General features: G+C 47.4%; 1 protein-coding gene across 1 annotated transcript in view; it reads right to left on the bottom strand.

Annotated features, from left to right (window-relative positions):
* The window catches only part of VWA5B1 (von Willebrand factor A domain containing 5B1), a 53,954-nt gene extending 35,515 nt beyond the window's left edge, over positions 1-18,439 (bottom strand). Inside the window, exons 1-7 of the mRNA XM_042780266.1 lie at positions 18,301-18,439; positions 15,971-16,123; positions 14,401-14,671; positions 11,325-11,470; positions 10,062-10,193; positions 9,346-9,470; positions 3,942-4,118 (exon numbers count right to left, since the gene is read on the bottom strand). Coding sequence (XP_042636200.1) covers positions 3,942-4,118; positions 9,346-9,470; positions 10,062-10,193; positions 11,325-11,470; positions 14,401-14,671; positions 15,971-16,123; positions 18,301-18,439 — 1,143 coding nt within the window. The remainder of the gene's footprint in view (positions 1-3,941; positions 4,119-9,345; positions 9,471-10,061; positions 10,194-11,324; positions 11,471-14,400; positions 14,672-15,970; positions 16,124-18,300) is intronic.
* Between the last annotated feature and the right edge of the window lie 2,155 nt (positions 18,440-20,594).

Genomic DNA, 20,594 nt, shown 5'->3' with positions numbered 1-20,594 from the left:
CTGCCTGGGCTTGGGAGAGGGGAGCAGAACAACATGTGACATGTTTGCGCCCTCCTTGAAATCCTTCCTTCTCATTTTACAGAAGGGACAAATGAGGTCTAAAGCTGAGAGTCAACCTGTTCAAAGTCACACAGCAAGTTAGTGGCAGAACTGGTCCTGGAATCCAGACCGCTTATTTCCCAGGAATTTTTGTCCTCAGTATGCCATGATGCAGCAAGAAAAACATCATCAGAGAGGAGAGCTTTTCTTAGTGGGAGAGTATGTACAATCCCCAATCAGCAATACAAATAATACTAATAATAAAATAAAAGCACTGAACCAAGAAGGTTCTGGCTCCCTCACCAGTCCTGTGATATTGGGAAAAGCATTAGTCTTTCAGGGACTCAATTTCCTTACTTGGAAAATAGAATTGGGCAAATATGTTTCAAAAAATCCCTTTAAAGTTTTAAAAAGCTAAGATGTCACTTTGATGACTAAGGTGTGCTCAACCTAAGGCATGGTCTTTTCCATTGTCTCTTATGCATGCAAAAGCTGGGTAATGAAAAAGGAAGACAGAAGAATTGGTGCATTCAAACTATAGTGCTGGCAAAGAATATTAAATATACTGTGGACTGCCAGAAGAACAAACAAATCAGTCTTAGAAGAAATGCAACCAGAAAGCTCTTTAGAAGTGAGGCTGGCTAGACTTTGGCTTGCTTTCTTGGACATGTCATGAGGAAGGATCAAGCACTAGAAAAGGACATCATGAGTGGTAAAATAGAGGGCCAGTGAAAGTAAGAGAAAGCCTCCTTGAGATGCATTGACACAAAAGCCCCAACAATGGACTGAAACATACCAATGATAGCGAAGATGGGCAGGACCCATTCAGTGAAGGAAATGCTTCATTCTGTTATGCATCGAGTCCCTGTGTGTTGGAGTCAAGTAGATGGCAACTAATAACAAGGAATGTTTTGGGCTTATGATCCCATCACAAGTTGGTAAGGCTGCAGAAAGGAATATAGGTGGCTACACAGAGCTGAAGGAGCCCTGGTTGCAAAATGGTTAAGCATTTGGCTGCTAATTGAAGTCAGCAATTCAAACCCATCAGCTGTTCCACAGGAGAAAGATGTAATCTTTATAAAGATTACAACCTTGGAAACCCTCTGGGGGCAGTTACTCTATCCTATGGGGATATGAGTTGAAGTTGACTTGACGGCAGTTAGATGGGACACAGAGGTCAAGTGTGGTTCAGCACTCTGGAACTGTGGACAGAGCTGTCCAAGCTTTGCCTGTGATTGGGGGTGGGGGCCTGAGGTGGGAGAAGGTATCAACAAGTCCTGCACTCCAGTGTCAAGCAGTCTAGGATCTCATATGATTCTTCTGTACTTGAAAACAAAACCCAGTCATTACAAGCCTGAGGAGATAGCTGGCCTTGCAGGCCCCATCTAACTCCTCTCCTTGCTGATCCTTTTGCCCTGGAAAGAAGCTTTTGCTCCAGGGACAAACTAGAGGAAGGGATGAAATTCTAAGTGACAGCAGAATCTCTTTCCCTTCTTCTTCCCTTATCCCTCGTTTTCCTGAATTATGATCCTTGACCCATCTCAATAAATAGCAACTATGGGCTTTCTATGCATAAACACAAAGGTAGGTCCTGCAGGGAGAGATGAGTGAGGAAGATCTGGCTTTCTCTTTAATAATGAGTTCATAACTCCAGAGGAGTGAGCAGACATCCGCACAACTAACACTACAAGGAAGAGTGGGATAATGCCATAATCAAGGCAAAAAATCTCCTGAGGGCAATGAAATTCTCCTGGGTGTGTGTGTGTGTATGTGTGTGTGTGTGTGTGGTGGGGGTAATCACTCTTCTCTGCATTCCTGCAGAGCTCTTCTTAGCACGGAGATCATGCTCCCAAGTATTCTGATTGGTTAGCTGGAATGTTTTTCTCATTCAACTGCAAACTCCTTGAGAGCAGGAACTGCTTATATCCTGCTGTCTTTCCCTATGACCCACAAATGGACCTTGTGTTTAGGACCAGATGTGACAACCAGGCTTTGTGGATGGGATGAGTGTGTGGGCTAATCCCCTTCTTCTGGGGTACCTTGACCCAAAACACATCCCATAGCAGCTGGTGGGCTACCAGCACATTCTTCTCATCTTGGCCTGAGCACATGTCAACATTCCTAGAAACTGCTTAGCTAAGTGTGTGTGCTACATAGCACTTGGCCAAGCCTACTTCTATAACTATTCCCAGTGGGGAGGGAATGAGGTCTCTCTTCTATAGCACAAGATGGGTGCATGAAGACCATCATCTCTGCTTTGGCTGCTATGGGGAGTGACCCACTCACCATGGGGGACTGACTCCCACTGTTCGAGCTGACCTTGCTTTGTCTCTATGTGAGTAAAGAGTTATTCCACCCAGTGCTTATTTAATTCACAACTTGGTATTGGTAAACTGTGTCATTCTTGGTGACTTCAGATGTTGGCTTGACATTGGACATTAAAAAAATGATGACCCTAATATTTATTACTGGATTACACATTTCTTGATAATGGGGCCACATTAATATCTAATGTTTAGTGGTGGGAACTGTAAGACAGACACATGTTTAATCTTAGATCATGTTAGCTATGTGACTTTGGATAGATTACTGACACTCTCAGTATCAGTTTTCCCATTTGGAAAATGGCGCCAATAGGACCAACCTCATAGGACTGTTGTCTGAATTAAATACTAAGTTGTGCATTAAATGGCTATTACAGTATCTGACATATAGTAGGCCCTCAGCAAATGTTAGTTGCCTCCTCTTCTATCCATCCCTCTCCACTAGGTCCACAGTGAGGCATTTTTGCTAGAACAGGCACTCAACCAAAATTTGTAGAATACAACGGACAGCCATTGAAGACTTCATTCTGTGAAAATGGACAACAGTTCTGCCTCTGCTCACACTGCTTCAGGGTTTTATTTTGGGAGTGACTTGAGTTTAGGTGTCTGTTTGAACTGATAACAAATGTTTTCACTGCTTCACTTTTACCCATGGATAGTTATTAAGGAAAGAGGATCAGGTGTGGAAGAAGGCTGCTTGGAACAGAAAGTGCTGAGGAAGCCAAGTTGGGGAAGCACAGCTGATTTACTCAGCAACCCTGGACCTCAGGGGAGGGAGTCTGTTATGGATTGAACTGTGTCTCCAAAAAAGAGAGCTAAAGTCCTAATCCTTGGTACCTGTGAATGTGACCTTGTTTGGAAATCAGGCCTTTGAAGATGCTATTCAGTTTACATGAGATCATAATGGAATAGGGTGAGTTCTAATTCAATCTGAGCGATGTCTTTCAAAAGGAGGAGAGAAGACAGAGAGAGACGGAGGGAAAATGGTCATACAACAGTTATGCTATAGCTGCAAGCCAAGGAACACTTGGGCTACTAGAAGCTGGAATAGAGAAGAAGGGCTCTTTCTCTAGAGAATTCAGAGAGAACATGGCCCTGCCAGCACTCTGAATTTGTACTACTAGCCTCCAGAACAGGAGCTCTGGTAGTGTAATGCCTAAGGCACTTGACTGCCAACCAGAAGGCTGGAGGTCAAACCCACCAGCCACTCCTTGGAAGGAAGGTTGGGCAGTCTACTTCCATGGTGATACTGCCTCGGCAACCCAAGGAGGGGTCGCTATGAGTTGGGGCCGACTCGACGGCACATAACAACAACAACAACAGCCTCCAGAACTGTGAGATAATACATTTCTGCCATTTAAAGCTACCTACTTTGTGGTACTTTATTATGGCAGCCATAGGATACTACTGGATTTGTGAAAAGTCGCAAAGATAGACTTGAACATGCTGCAACCATGAGGCTGATGCAGGACCAGACAATGCTTTATTTTGTTGTACTTAAGTTTGCCATGAATCAGAGTTGACCCAACAGCAACTAACAACAATAGGAAACTACCACAGGGCCCTCTTAGCTGGTACCTTGACACAGAGGATGTTGGTCCCACTCATGCTGCCACTTCTGTCGATGAGGAAGATGAACTCCCCGTGGGTCTTTCTCAGGTTTGGCTGGGATGACTGGAGGTCAGGACAGAAATTGAGCATGATGACAGAGTGGTGGGGAATGTCCTTGTGGAGACGTTTCCGGATGATTTCTGTCTGGAGGAGAAAGGTACACTCTCTCACTTGGGCAATCAAGGAGTCCAGAGATACATCCAGAGGCCACATGCTGGAACCCATGACTTCATCAAGTATTATCAAGATCCACTCATACTCTGCATGAAGAGAATTCTGCTTGACTGTACGTGACTCCCATGTTTGCTAGATGTTCACAGAGTGCAATGATAAACATGGGATTGAAAGCAGAATGATCTGGGTTTGAATCCTAGCCATTCAGCTGTGTGATCTTGGGCAAGTCCTGTCTCTTGGTCTTTTTCCATTCATTTCTCAGGGTGGTTGTGAGAATGAACTGAGCACATAGAAAGGAAGCCCCTGGCACACCTGCAGGACCTCAGTTAAGTAGTGATCTCTTGGCTTTTACCAGTTAGCACTACTGCCATTGGGTTGATTCCTACTCATGGGGACCCTATGTGTGTCAGAGTAGAACCATGATCCAAAGTGTTTTCAGTAGCTAATTTTTTGGAATTAAGATCTTCAGGACTTTCTTCCAGGGCACCACTAGGTGAACTTGAACATCAGCCTTTTGGTTAGCAGCCAAGTGCATTAACTGTTGGCACCACCGAGGGACTCCTTCACTTCACACTCAATGTGTAAACCACTAGAGTTCATCATGGCTGTGAGCTTTGTTTCCCTGGTTTACTGATTCTCTTCCACTGATAAATTCCTACTCATTCTTCAACTTATACCTGTTTGGAAAGCCTGCCTCAATGTTCCGGGTGGACTTAATTACTTCATTTCCTCATCTGTGAAAGGAGGATAAGGATATAGACCTCATAGAGTTGTGTGGATTAAATGCAATGCTTATGAAGCCCACTGCTGGGCAGAGAATAACTGTCTCTAAACAGTAGCTAGGAGCTCTGGTAGCATAGTGCCTAAGGCATTTGACTGCTAACCAGAAGGCTGGCGGTTCAAACCCACCAGCTGCTCCTCGAAAGGAAGGTTGGATGATCTACTTCCGTAGTGATACCACCTCGGAAACCCAAGGAGGGGTCGCTATGAGTCAGATCCGACTCGATGGCAGTGGGTTTAGTTTAGAAACAGTAGCTATCATTGCTTCCATCGTCATTAATGTTACTTGTTCTGGGGCTCCACATTTCTTACACTCCCTGGCAGTGTTTTGCTCATATTTCTCCCTCCTCTGTCACTTGTGAGCTACTTGAAACAAGCCATGCCTCATCTCTTGCATTTCCAGAACTTAACACAGGGCCAAGGACCCTGTAGCACAGTGGTTAAGCACTCAGATGCTAACAGAGAGGTCTGTAGTTTGGACCTACCAGTGGCTCTGCAGGAGAAAGATGTGGTAGTCTGCTTCCATAAAGATTTACAGCCTAAGAAATTCTATGGGGGCAGTTCTACTCTGTCCTATAGGGTCACTGTGAGTTCAAATTGACTCAGTGGCAATGGGTTTGGTTTGGTGTTGGTTTAACATAGAGCCTTATACAGTGAATTTTAAAGAAAGAGAGTACCATAGTTCTTTATCTTTTTGTGTGGCCTTATGGCTAGCCCTGACACACTGATGATGAACTTGACCCTCCTCCATCCACTGCCATGGAGTTTATTCCAATTCATAGGGACTCTATAGAACAAAGTGGAACTACCCCATAGAGTTCCCAAGGCTGTATAAATCTTTATGAAAGCAGACTGCCTCATCTTTTTCCCATGGAGTAGCTGGTAGATTTGAACGACTGACCTTTTGGTTAGCATCCCAATGCTTTAACCACAGCACCACCAGAGCTCCTTTTGACCTGCCTTCTCCATATTAAATCTCATTTCCACCATCCTCACTGTGCCTCTACATCTTCATCTCTCTGTCTCTGTGTGTACATGTGTTTCTTTGTGCCTGTTTCTCAGTTTCTGTCTATTTGGGTCTCGTCCTTATCTCAATAGATGACATCACCACCCACCCAGCTGTTCAAACCAAAAATCTAGGAGTTGCACTTGAATCTTTTCCCCCACCCCCATCTAAATTTTTAGCAAAGGATTGTCAGTTCTACACCCAAACAGCTCTTGAACTTGTCATCATCTCTGTCCACACTGCCATCACCCCAAGTTCAAGACAGTGTCATCTCTTGCCTGGACCCTTGTGGTAGCCTCTTACTGACCTCTTCCTTCCACTTTTATCTTCCTGCTGTCCAGTTTACATAGAATAGCCAGAGTAATCTTTCTTGTCATTTTCTTCCTTAAGCTTCCACTCATGCTCTGCGCCATGGTTTACAAAACCCTACAAGACTTGCTGTCTGCCTACCTGTCCACCTCGTCTCTGCCCACCTGTTCCCTATGTCTCAGCCATGGAGGCCTTCTTTCTGTTTCTCTAATAGGTCACCATTACTCTGCTTTTCAGGAGCTCTGGTAGCATAGTGCCTAAGGCACTTGACTACTAACCAGAAGGCTGGCAGTTCAAACCCACCAGCCACTCCTCGGAATGAAGGTTGGGCAATCTACTTCCGTAGTGATACCACCTCAGCAACCCAAGGAGGGGTCACTATGAGTCGGGGCCGACTCGACAACACATAACAACAACTCTGCTTTTCTGTCTTTGCACATAGTGTGCTTGCTGCTTGCTCCTTGTATGGTGGGTTCTTTGCTACCTGCCAAGTCTCCTTCTCAGACATTCTCTGAACACCTGGCTACACTCATTACCCTATTACCCTCTTTTACTTTTTCATGGTCATCACCCCTCTCTGAATTGCTCTTATTCATTTGTTTACTTCTTGTCTGTCTCCCCATTCTAGACTGAAAGCTCCATGAGGACAAGAAATGTGTCATTTTCCATGTTGTAATCCAGTGCCTAGAACAGAGCCTGCGTAGGCTCTTGGTGGTTGATGAATGGATAAATGGAAATGAATCTGGGTGGGTCTTTTTATTGGTCAATGACCCTGTGTGTGCATCTTTTTAATTTTTTTTCAGTCTTGCTATCTCCTTGTCTCTGCATCTCTGCTTCTTGTACATGGTGTTTTCCCCTGTGTCACTGGCCCTGCCTTTGCTGAATCGTGGTTTTTGACAGCTTGCCTCACCCACTCCTCTTGATTGATGTTTGCCCTCTGAATGTCCCCAACCCACCCCTGCCTTCCTCCTGCATGGAGCCCCTTTGCCCCAGGCTGCCCTACCTGACCTGGCTCTTTTGATAGAGAACTAGAACAGCAGCAGCCCCATCTGCCAAGGAGAGAAGCCACCTCCGGGAATGTGATTTCTGCCTCTCAGAGGGGTGGAGTGAGTGCCCTGCCCTGGCTCCTCTAATGGCTCCTCTTGAGCTGCCATTATCCAATTACAATAAACTCATCACTTCTCTGCAGCTGCGGGTTGATCTTGATCGCTGTCATCCCTGGAGCTCGTGAGAATAACAGGCCATTTGCATAAGTAACCCAAGGTGGCAAATTAATTCTCATTTGCTTCAGCGGATCCAGAGCTAATTGATTTAAGGCTTGGCAGGCAGGACAGCCCGCCCCCCACCTGGGAGGCCCATTGTTCTGCTCCCCTCTTGCCCACACAGCACAGTATTCAAAGCTTGGTGGTACCCTGGCATTGCCACTCCCCACTCTGAGAACCTGGCTCCAGCCTCTTCTCCCAGAAGACTCATCTGGATGAGGGGCCACCTTTGGGAGGGCAGGTATTTCCACTGTGTCTCTAATATGGGAGTGACATGAACAGTCAGCCATCTATTATTTCCTGTCCACTTCTCCCCTCACTTTCTTCTACCAGCTGGGTCAGCAGGGAATAGGAGGGGCTGTAAACCCAGCTGAACTACCACCACGTGGCCTATTTTCATTCATTAGCCTCATTGTCACCAAATCCAACCTACAAGATAACAATCCTCCCCTTCCTCCATCTCATTAGTTATTTTTGGATGTCGGACCTCAATGTTCTCATCTAAAAAGGGGGCCAATAAAGATAAAAGTATCATCATTCTTAAACTCATCTTGGCACTCAGGACCTGGCATGGTGTACAAGGCCATGAGTAGAAGGGGGTTGCTGGGTGCACCTTGTGGCTCCCCCTCTCCATCCCCTCCCCCACTGCCAGGGCCTTCTTGCCCCTCAGCTTCACGGGATGAGGAGGGAGTGCAGCCCCTCCCCCACTGCCAGGGCCTTCTTGCCCCTCAGCTTCACGGGATGAGGAGGGAGTGCAGAGGAAAAGGATCTTTCTCAGCCATTCCCTGCTCTGCCTTTATTCTTTACACAATAACAAGCAAGTGTCACAGAGGAAGAGCAAAGGACTCACTTAGAAGGTGGGGAAAGGGAGGCCCAGGAGGTAAAGATGAATCTGAGAGGGCACCCAGCTAGCTATAGAGTCTTTGGGTCTAGAGACTAGCCTGGAGAAGGCCAAAGTTGCTTCTGCCACTAGCCTTGAATTTTGACTGGTTTAGTAGGCACTTGACTGCTAACCAGAAGGCTGGTGGTTCAAACCCACCAGCACTCCTCGGAAGGAAGGTTGGGCAATCCTACTTCCGTAGTGATACTGCCTCGGAAACCCAAGGAGGGGTCGCTATGAGTCGGGGCTGACTCGACGGCAAATAACAACAACAACAATAGTAGGCAATCTGGAGGGGACATTGGTGGTTTAATGGTAGAATTCTTGCCTTCCCTAAACCAAGGCCCTGCATTCCTTTACACCATGACAGTGCTGAGTGTTGAATCCCTGCCATGGGCCTCAGGTGCAGCCACCACCTGTTAGTGGTGTTTTTTGTGTTGCTGTCATGTTTAACAGGTCTCAGCAGAGCTTCCAGGATAAGAGTAGGAAGAAAGGCCTGGTCATCTATTTCCAAAAATCATCCAATGAAAACCTTATGGATTGAAATGGTCTGATCGCCAATGGATTAAAGGGATGGTACAGGACCAGAGAGTGCTTTGTTCTGTTGTGCATGGGGCCACCATGATTAAGAGGCCAACTTGACAGCATCTAACAATAGGTACTTTAGAGGGAGTTGAAGGTGGGACTAGAGGCAAGGTGACCTGGAAGGAGGCAGGAGGACAGAGCCCAAGGACTGCTGCTTTGCGAAGTCCATTTTCCTTATAACCTGTAGTACCCCAGCCCACTGAAGAGATATGTAGGCAAGAGACACTTCTCATCCAGGATCTGCCACCAGCTTGCGTATGACCCAGGGCAAGTCTCCCCCCACCCCCAGTCTCAGTCTTCGGGTTCAGTGAAGACTAAGTCCCCAGTGCCACCCCAGCCCTGCTATCATTGACTCCCTGCTTTTGTCACTCTCACCTTTCGCTCTGCACTGTTGTCCTTCTTTGTTCCTCTAATGAAATCTGTTCTTCCCTTCAAGTGTTGGTCAAACTCTCCCAGGGTCATGTCTCCTTTCTCCATCAGGACATGTGGCATGTGGGGCTCTGCAGAGATGAGGAGACCAACACTCAGCACTGTCATGGTGTAAAGGAATGCAGGGGCCTTGGTTCAGGGAAGGATCTTCTCAGGCCGTGGGATGCCCAGCTGAAAGAGGGAGTGTCATCACTGCCTGCCTGGAGCCTGTCTGCTGTGAAGCAATCTGGGGCCATGGGAAGACTCCTTAGCTGCTCCTCTCTGGGCCTCACTTTACCCATCTGTACAATGGGAGAGGGCCTGGACTAAAATGATCTTTCTAGGTCCTGATGTTCTGTGAATTCTTAGAAAAGAGCTGCTCACTGAGGGTACAGGGTCTCATTGCACTTGGGGTTTTGAAGATGCTCTGCTCAGCTACCCCGGGAGACAAGTGCCTCAGTGGGTGGACAAGACCTTGGGACATTTGGAGCTAGAATCAGAGCAAGAGACACTCAATTCCATCAGCTAGAGCCAAGTTTCCCAGAAGGCAGATAGCTGGCCTCCTCCTTTCCAGTAGTCCTTTGGCTAGCTGCTGGGCAAGGGATCACATGTTGTCTTCCCCATGGGGTCAGCACCTCTTCCCTCCCCCAAGTACCCCAGGGGCCCCACACAGTGCCCCCTACCGCTGGGGTGGATGAGAATCTCCACGGGTCGGTCAAAGGTGTGCTTGCTGGCCAAGGTGATGATGATGCTCTTGGCTGAGCGGGCAGATGGGGCAGCATCAGCACGAATCTCATGGGTGGGACTCTCCACCCCTGAGTGGCACAGAAAGTGAAGGATAGACTCAGGATCCCCAGGAGAGATGGGGGCTTGGTAGGGGACATTGGATACCCAGGCCAGAGACAACTGGCACTCCAGCCCCATCAGGGACTCCTAACCTGCTGTGAGACCATGGATGGGTCTCCTTCTCTCTGGGCCTCTATTTCCCCATTTGCAAAATGTGGACTTAGGTTCTAAAATCAAGCCCACTGTCATTGAATTGATTCCAACTCACAGTGATCCTACAGGATGGAATAGAACTGCCCATAGGATCTCCAAGGCTGTAAATCCCATCAAGTAGCTGGTGAGTTGAAATCACCAACCTTTCCGTTAGTAACTGAGTGCCCAACCACTGTGCCACCAGGGCTCATGGGCTTAGATAGATGGTGTCTAATGACTCTTCCTGTCCTGGCCTCAGGATCCAGTAGGGGTCAGAGGAGTTGCTTTCTCATAGGGCACATAAAGTACCCTGCAAGCTGCCAGGCAAATAGAAAGAGCTCAGTGCTCATTGGGGTTGTGTTTTTGGTGGTGTCTTGCACTGGAATGTAACACCTCTCTAGGAGAACACTCACTAGCAAGAAACCACAGTCCTAGTGCCCTCTGAAAATCCAAGTGGGTTGGGGAGGAGAACCATCAGAGCTACGGTCCTCAACCCTGCACATTAGAATCACTTGGGAAGCTTTTCAATATTCCAATGCCCAGGTCACACCCCAGAGCATTGCATCAGAGTCTTGTGGAGAGAGGTCTGGGTGTCAGTGTTTTGAAAACTCCCCAGGTGCTTCTGATATTTAAACAAGGGGAGAACCAGGAAGTAACCTTAGGGCTGTTGTCTCCAGGAGAGGTCCAAGAGCACACTATTTCTCAATAGAAATTTCCCTAGGAAACCACTGTGGGCCTTGAAAGCTGTGCCTCTGAGGATTCATCTTTGGGCTGCTGTTGGGGAAGTAGTGTGGGGATCCTGAAGTGCTCTCTGCTTCAGATTGTCCTCTGTCTGGGCCAGTTGGCTCCCCTCGCCTTCCCCTTCCTCTCTCCCCTGGTAGCTTTCAGCCTGAAGTTCTCCCCCCCCCCCCCAGGGACCTCAAGTCTTCTTCCCAGCACCTGCCCTGGTCTGGGCAGCTCCTTCTCACCTGCCAGCAGGCAAGGCCCACGTATCTCCAGCTGGAAGGTGAACTCGTATTCCATGGGGTTGGAGACCTCAGTGTCCAGAAGATTCTCCAGGCTCAGCTTGTTCCAGGAGTTTAGGGCTTGGGCCCTGAAGCAATGCCTGTCTTTGCTGGGAAGGGCCAGACAGGAGGAGTAAGCAGATGGCCAGGGCTCAGGCAGGAGGCCAGAGGGGGAAGATAGGAGGGGATGGTGGGTCCTGGACAGGCCTGGCAATCCTGCAGCCTAACCTACCAAGAGGGCTGAGGACTTCCTCCCACCCCCAGACCATTACTTTCCCACCTACCTCCAGGGTAAAGCCCAGGTACCTCTGTGGAGCACCCATGATGGTCTGGCACCATGCACAGTGCTCCACATACATTAGCTCACATCCTTCTCACGATGACTCTCAGAGGAAGGCATCATGGACCCATTTTCCAAATGGGGAAATAGAAGAAGCACAGTGAGGTACGGTGACTAGGCCAAGATTACACAACTGGGACTTGGCAGAACTGGAATCCTTGTCTCTCTGGCTCCACTACATCACACTGCTTCTGTGAGCTGTGAGCCCTTGGATAAGTCACTTCACTTCCCCTCTGTGTCTTGGTTTTCTCATCCATTAAATGGGGATAATACTTAGGTAATTGACTTGAGCATGACATGAACTTGTGTCTGTCACATGCTGAATGCTTGAGTTTCTTAGCTCCCTTTCTTTGTTATGCCGCCTCCGTTTCTGATCCTGTTCCCTCTCCCTCCCCTACATAGGCACCCCTTCTAATGTGTTTGCTAGATGTCCTTCAATATGTTCGTTGCTGTTGTTCATTGCCATTGAGTCGATTCTGACTCATAGTGACCCATGTGTGCAGAGTCAAGCTGTGCTCCGTAGGGTTTTCAAGGCTATGACCTTTCAGAAGCAGACTGCCAGGACTGTCTTCCAAGGTGCCTCTGGGTGGGTTTGGACCACCAACTTTTCAGCTAGTAGTCAGTGCTTAACTGTGCTACCCAGGGACTCCACATATTCTTGTAATACATGGTGATCTCTAGGTGTGATGGTGCCTTAAAATGAACAAGATTGCATTTATTATGAATCTCCTTCAATTTCATACTTTTTTCATCTAGCACTGTTTTTAGGCTCTGCCCATGTGGCTGCCTGTAAACCAAATCCCTTATTGCTAACATGGTGTTGTTTAGGGGTATTCATAACAATGTACCTATCTGCTCCTTTGGTAATGGACAGCTAGGTCACCTTCACCTCTTTGTATCCCTAAAAAACAACACCATAAATATCCTTCTTTGGACTTCAGGAAGAAGTGCTCTGGGATCCCTGGGTCAAAGGCACACAGTAGGTACTACCAGATTGCTTTCCAGTTGCCTGTCTCAGGTTTGACTTCAACCAACAGTGAGAAAGTTTCCTTCTCTCCATGTCTTTCTTCACTAACATTTGTTGCTATCTATCTATTTATTTTTCTTGTGTTTCTCTATCTGAGCAAACTTGAGGTTCATAGGAATTTGATGGAGAGCATCATCATTAACTCTGTCTGCTGGAATGGTTGCAAATGAGCTTATCAGAGCCAGCCCAGGGTCAGGGCCTGCCGAGTGTCTTGTTCCCTGATCTACTGAGGTCCTGAATGTCCCCAGCTCTGCTAGGCCTTGCCTCTCAAATGCACAAGGCTTGGTACCAATGTTGCACTTACAAAGATGACTAACAGGTTGGTATTCCCTGGTCTGAGACCGGTTAGTGCCACCAACTTCTCTGCTGTGCTTACAAATGTCCTCACCCCACCTTTCAAGGTCGTACACGATCTGTTCCTCCATCCCACCACCTCTGTAACCTCTCTCCTCCTGTCTCTCATTCACTCTGCCAGACTAGCCTTCCTGCTGTTCCTTAAACACACCAAGCTTCCTTGGGTTTCGGAGGCGGTATCACTATGGAAGTAGATTGCCCCATCTTCCTTCTGAGGAGTGGCTGGTAGGTTTGAACCACCTGCCTTCTGGTTAGCAATCAAGTGCCTTAGGCACTATGCTACCAGCTATCTCCACTAGGCAGTACAAAAAAATCTGTCCTGGTACTGACTTTGTCTTGATCTCTGTACTGACTGGCTCCTCCCATCCTATAGCTCAGCTTGGGTTTTAATTGGCTGTTTAATTAGCTCCTCTCCTGTGACCTCATCCCCATAATAGTCCATCCTGCTGAGAATCCTGCAGCCTCATCTCATACTGCCCATGCTTCGGGCCGCTCTGATCCTTGCTGCCTTCAGACCTTTGCCCCTGCTGTTCTCACCTATGGAAATGATCCTTTCCATGCCTGTGTCCTCATTGGTGAGATCTCAGCTGAAACATCACATCCTCAGAGAAGCCCTGCCTGTCCCTGGACCCTTTTAATACTCTTAGTCCAATGAACTTCTTCTTCATTGAACTTTTCTCATAATTAATTATGCATGCAAGAATGTAAACAATTAGTTGCATATAGTTGAGCTATTAGTTGTATAGTGATCTCTCCCACCAAGTTCCAAAAGGGCAGGGGCCATGATTTTATTCTCTCTGTATTCCTAACACCCAGCCCAGTGTCTAAGACAGAGTAGGTGCTCAGAAAACACCTCTTGGGTGAACTAAACAATTATTGTTGTTGCTGTTATGTGGTGTTGAGCCGGACACGACACATAGCGACCCCTCCTTGGGTTTCCAAGGCAGTATCACTACAGAAGTAGATTGTCCAACCTTCCTTCCGAGGAGTGGCTGGTGAGTTTGAACCGCCAGCCTTCTGGTTAGCAATCAAGTACCTTAGGCACTATGCCACCAGAGCTCCTAACTAAACAATAAGTCCTGGATATTCTGATCCCAAGCTGTCCAAATCCCAGAACTTCTGGCCTACACCAATATAGGGGTGTGCCAAGGAAATTGCCAAATGCTCTAAAAAAGTGAGCAGGTGAGGAGCTCTGTTCATCTAGATGGTGACAACTATAAGCTGAGCCTCACTTTCCACCCTTCTATCTCCCTAACCCTGCACACCCCTAGCTTTACCCAACTGACTTGACTGACTTTCATCTGGGCAGGGCTCCTTACCTTTGGGGCTGTTGAGTGGCATGGCCAGCACACTCTGTGCAGAACTGCGGCACTGTTGGGGTGCAGACAGCAGGCAGCAGCACCCTCACAGCCCCGCTGGGCAGTGTTGGGAGCTCGGAGGAGGTGCTCACGAAGATGGTCACATTCTCCATGGGACCAATGGTCCCCAGGTTGACCACGAACAAGATCCGTTCCAAATCCTCATCCAAAGTAACCTTTCCTGGTGTGCAGGAATGAAGGGCAATGGGAGCCCCCTCTTGCAAAATATTTCCTAGGAGCCGGGCCTGAAGTCAGGGCCTATGCAGATATTATCCCCAGTCCCTGCTGAGATTATTGTGTGGTAGGTTTGAGAAGCCCCCTTTTGCTGATGGGAAAACAGGCTCAGTATGGAGGTGTGACTTGCCCAAGTTATTCATTGAATAACTAAGTCATTGAACCAGGATCTGAACCCACAGGGACCTGATCCAGGCCTGTGTACTTTCTGCTATACCTTGCTGGGGATAGGAGACATGGGCTCACAAAAACAAAACAAAACAAAACAAACCACCTAACAGGGAGTCACATCTCTATCTTGCTGATTCTACATCCCCCCAAGAACCAAATTCAATCATCCCCCACCCTTGGAGATCCACGTTTTGCTCATGCGCTTTCTCTTATCTGAAAGATTCCTCCTTAGCCAGTCTTACCCATCCATCCAATTTCTCCACGAAAACCTTGCTGGTCCCCTCTGGGCCCCTCTCTTACGTGCTCTAACACTATTTAGTCCTTTCCTGGCACAGCCACATTCTAATTCCTATCATAGTTACTCCTAGGTATGTCCTAACTATTCTTTCAGGATGTATGGAATTGTAGCAACTCAAGGGCAACTTTGACATTGGAAATGGAAAATTCTCATTCAGATTCTTGAATGTCATAATAATCAGGTGAATAAACTTGACCTTGATCATAGATCCAAAAGTAAGAATCATATATCATATAATACTTGTTCTGGGTTCAAGTTCTGGCTCTGCTGTTGGCATGCTGTATGACCTTGGCACTCACCCTTTCCAAGCCTCAATAGCAGGTACCAGCAGTCATGATTTGCATACTTAATCTTTGCCAGAGACTATGATGAGTACTCTGCATAAATACTTTCCATTGATCATCAGATAGGTATAATTATTAGTTCCATTTTACCAACGGGATCTAATTTCTATCTAAGCTTATATCCCTTGTAAGCAACAGGTTAGGGAGTTAAACCCTGGTGTGACTAATTCCACAGCCTCTGAGAGTAAATGATACCCTATTCTTCTCTGTAGGGATATCTGAAAAACTCTTTTGGAACCTCCTCTGATCCTCATCACACTTTTGAGGTGAGAACAAGAATGACTACTTCTATTATACAGGCAATGAAAGTGAGGTTCAGAGAAGTTAATTATTGGCCCAAGGACAGATAGGATTCTATCTCAGGATTCCTGATTCCTAGTCCAGTGCTCTCTATGCTATTCCCTGGCTGACCTTGCCTGACACTTCAGCCTAGGCAGCCTCCAGTCAGACTAGGCCCTGCTGTGGCCCTTTCTGGCCTTCTTACCTGTGACTGCTGACGATCGGACATGGGTGGCATCAACACGGCTGCTCTCTAGCTTGGCTTTGTCTTTGATCTGTACTGTCACAACACGGTTGGCAATGACTGCCTCAAAGCCGATCACTGTGGTATACTCATCTAGGGGGTACACAAAGAGGCCTGCCGGAGCAGGGCTGGCATCGTGAGGTGTCCCAGCACCACCCAACATACCCCACCCTTGGGTAGGAGCCTGAGCCTTTATCCTGTCAGGTGACTGGCTCACACTACCAGAGAGGGCTCTGCAGAAAAGCCGGGCTGGGACCTCCAGTGGGGCCAGTTGGGTAGCTGCAGCAGCAGTTACTGTGTAGGCAGTGGGGGAAATGGAGAATCGACAGCTTCTCTCCAGTTCTAGCAAACTTATTTTGTGGGTGTGTGAGCCCAGTGTGGCCACAGCTTCTGATTTTTCAAGAGCAATTAGAAACTTGGATTTTATGTAACCTCTTATGCAAACCTAATAAAAAACATCCGCACAGTGGATTTGGTCCATGGCCACCAGTTTGCCGCCTGAGGTATTAAGGATCTAGGGCTTTGGAGGAGGAAGATTGGGGTTCTAATCTGGGCCCTGCCTCATTTACTAGCTGGGGGACTTTGGATAAGGCATCTAGCTTCTCTAAACCTCTAAGTGTACCTGTAGAATGGGGATAATACAGTCAAATGCATAGGGCAGTTGTGAGAAATGAGCAATAGGCACCATTTAGTAAGCTCTGTAGCCCATATTATGTGCCAAACAATTTTCTCTCTCAGTGCTTTCCAAACTTTAATGTGCATGTGAGTCACCTGAAGATTCTGATTTAGTACGTCTGGGGCAGGACCTGAGACTCTGCATTTCTGATCAATTTTTGAGTGATGCCAATGACTTGGAGGCCACACTTGGAGTAGCAAGCTGTTATCTATCTCATTTAATCTGCCCAATGGCACTGGGACAGCACAATGCCAGGCCCAGGGTGAGTCCTTCACGAACCCTAGCTTCCTCTTCCTCTGAGCCTCAGTTTCCCTACTTATACAATGAGAAGACTGGTTGTTTCTGCATGTGGAAAGTCAAGGAAGGACTGTCCCAAAGTTGTTCAGTTATTTAATCCCCTGGACGTGCAGGTGGGTCCTATTTTAAGCCACCCTCCCTGTTGTTAGCTGCCATTGAGCCAGGTCCCAACTAGAGGTGACCCCATGGACAATGGAATGAAGCACGGCCTGCTGCAGACTGTTGGGATCCATAGGCCTTTCACTGGGATTATTTTGGAAGTAGATCACCAGGCCTTTCTTCCTGGGTGATCTGAGTCTGGAAGCTCTGCAGAAGCCTGTTCAGCATCCTAGCAACACCCAGGTCTCCACTGCCAGAAAAGTGGTAGCTGTGCGTGAGGTGTACTGAACAGGAATCGAACCCGGGGTTCTCTCATGGAAGGTGAGAATTCTGCCACTGATTCACCATGCTTCTCTCCCTTGGGTTCCTTAAACAGAGCAGCAGGGCCATTCACCCTGCCCAGAAGATTTCTGAGGGGGACAAAGTTTCTCTGCAGGTTCTTTTCGGGTAATGTTGGCTCCCAGGGCATTGAAATGCTTTTAGAACATTGGGGTGAGCTGGAGGGTCGTCCCAAAGGCATGAAATATCCGGGTTAGGAGCTCAGTCACTGTAGTGAGAAGGGCATCCTACCCACAATAACCTTTCTGACAAAGGGTTTACATGAAGCAACCTCCTCAAGAGCCTTTCTGTAACTCCCTTCCCGAATATGAAGAGAAATTTGATTTACACACCACTCTGCAGGCAAACACCTATCCACCTTCCTAAGCACCCCATACTGATGATTCATGTTCGCAGACTGTTTTCCAGTGCACACTGCCCTTCCTTATGCATTACCTCATCTCTCACCACAGCCCCAAGCGGGACAGGCAGAGAGGAGCATCCTGATTTTGAGAGGAGCAGTGGCTTTCCCAAGGTTAGGGACAGAGGCATACCTAGAACTGGGGACATCTGGCTTTGCCCAAATCTTGATACCTCTCCTACTCCCTAGAGATGGTGTGAACTGGCTATTTGACACAGGCGCATGCCTTGTAAGAGGTGTAAAGTGCTGGGACAGTTGGCTGGAATGAGGGACTAGGGCTGAACCCAAGCTTGGGTCCAAACCCTGACCTTACTTATTATTAACTTTGAAGCCCACAGGGCAGAAATGCTATTCCCATTTTATAGATAAGGAAACTGAGACTCAGAGAGATTACAGTGTCAATCAGCCAGTAAATGGCAGGACAGGGATTTAACCTGGAGGATGGGGTGGCCCTGGAGATGCTCCAGCAGGGATTCTTACCCTGGAAGGGTTGAGCTTCCAGGTTACCATAGGTGAGGGAGGCGGTCAGACCCAGGGCATAACCACTGACAAAAGAGGTGATATCAGATGCGGTGAGGGGCAGGGCTGCCCCTGTGGCCTGGTTCAACAGGCCGGGCATTCTGCTGGCTACTCAGCCCTCAGAGCCTGCAAGAAACAAAAAGGGCAGCAAGTGAGGAAAGACCTTCTGTTATGGATTGAATTATGTCCCCCCAAGAGGTGTGTTGTAAATCTAACCCCTACACCTGTGGATGTGATGTTGGTTTGTGAATAAGGCTTTCTTTCTTATGTTAATGAGACCATATTAATATGGCGTGTGTTTTAAGCCAATCGCTTTTGAGATTAAGCACAGAAGCACTGGTGGGGAAAGATTCATGCCAAGTGGAGATCTCCAAGGAATCGAGGAAGAGAAGCTAAAAGAGATGATGATTTTCCCCCATCCTGACAGAGACAGCCTTCCCCGAGAGCCAGCACTCTGAATTCAGACTTCTAGCCTCCTGAACCACGACAGAGTCATTTCTGTTCCCTAAAGCCACCACTTGTGGTATTTCTAGTACAGCAGCACTAGAAAATTCATGTACCTCCCACTGTTCCCCAAAATAGTTTTCTGACCTGAGATCCCACAGGTAGTCGGAGAATCACTTTCTCCAAGGATTTTCCAGTTAGTGATCCCATGATGACTGTCAATCATCCCTGAGAAGTGGGGTTGTTGTTATTTGCCACCGAGTTGGACCTGACTCATAGTGACCCCTCCTTGGATTTCCAAGGCAATATCACTGTGGAAGTAGATTGCCCAACATACTTTCCAAGGAGTGGCTGGTGAGTTTGAACTTCCAGCCTTCTGTTTAGCAGTCATGTGCCTTATATTTCCATTTCACAAGTAGAGAAACCCCGAGACCTGGAGAGAGGTGACCTGCCCTAACTCCCTCAGTGGATTAGAGCACTGGTCTCCAGCAGCCCCTGTTATCTTAACTCTAGATGGGAGTTGAGAGACTTAGGCTCTGTCCCCATCCCTTTGTGAGTTGTGTAATTCCCTGAGCCTCAGATGTGTCCTTTGTAGTATGAGGGGACTGGACTAGCTCTCCAAGTCCCTCTTTCTCTGACTTCAGAGGAGCACCCCAGAAGACCTGGAGTAAAGGAGCTCCCAGCCTTCCATGTGTACAGGTTCCAAACCTGGGAGTTGGTTCTAGTGCCTCTCTCTCACCACCCCTCATCCCCAATCCATCACCAAGTCCTGTGGTTTTGTTTCTGGAAAAGCCCTTGCATTCATCCACTACTTTCCTTCTCCACCACTAGCATCCTTGTTGAAGCCACCACCATTTCTACCTGAACTACAGCTCCCAACTGACCTTTTGAATATACTCTTTTTTTCAAGGGATCCAATTTCCACCCAATTGTCAGAGTGAACATAAAGCCAGTTGCTATTGAAACGATGGGTCTCTCCTCATCCAGAGCAAAGAAGAATGAAGAAAACCAAAGTTGCATGGAAACAATCAGTCCAAGGGACTGGTAGACCATGCCATCCTCAGCCTATATGAGCATGACACCAGAAGAACTAGATGGTGCCTGGCTACTACTTTCAACCACTCAGAGGGGGATCTATGTAGGAGATGCTGGATAGAGAGGGAGAACAATGTGGAAGAAAACTAAAAAATTTATATATATACATACCGGGCTTGCTTGTCTGATAGAGTCTGGTGAAACCCCTGAGATTACGGCCCCTAGCTGCCCTTCAGGTCTGGAATTGAACCCACTCCTATGGCTTCCAGCCAAACAAAAGACAGGTATATAAACATTTACATTGGATAGATACACTCCTTGGAGAGATCAATCATGGGAGAATAAAAGGGCTGTGTATGCACAGGGTGACAACTTAGGGGGCAGGAGGGCATGGGAGGGAAGGACACAGGGAAAAGGTAACTATGGGGAGGAAGTGGGAGGGGAGCAGCTGCATTGTGGGGAACTGCAGTCAATGTCATGAGACAAAATATGTATGAACTGGTGTAGGGAAAATGAAATTACTCTGCAAACTTTCACCCAAAGCACAATAAATTTTTTTTTTTTTTAAAAAGCCAGTTGCCATAAATAGACTACCAAGTATAATTCAAAATGCACAAACAGCAGAAGAGAAACCAGATGATTGGGACCTTCTAAAGATTAAATTTTTATGTGCTTCCAAAGACTTCTCCAAAAGTGTCAAAAGAGAACCTACAGATTGGGAAAAAATATTTGGTAATAACATATCTGACAAGGGAATTATCTCTAGGATCTATAGA

Source organism: Orycteropus afer, unplaced genomic scaffold (genome assembly GCF_000298275.1).
Source record: "Orycteropus afer afer isolate SDZICR_OR568_19922 unplaced genomic scaffold, OryAfe1.0 scaffold00031, whole genome shotgun sequence".
Classification (NCBI taxonomy): domain Eukaryota; kingdom Metazoa; phylum Chordata; class Mammalia; order Tubulidentata; family Orycteropodidae; genus Orycteropus; species Orycteropus afer.
This window is presented reverse-complemented; position numbering and strand designations above follow the sequence as displayed.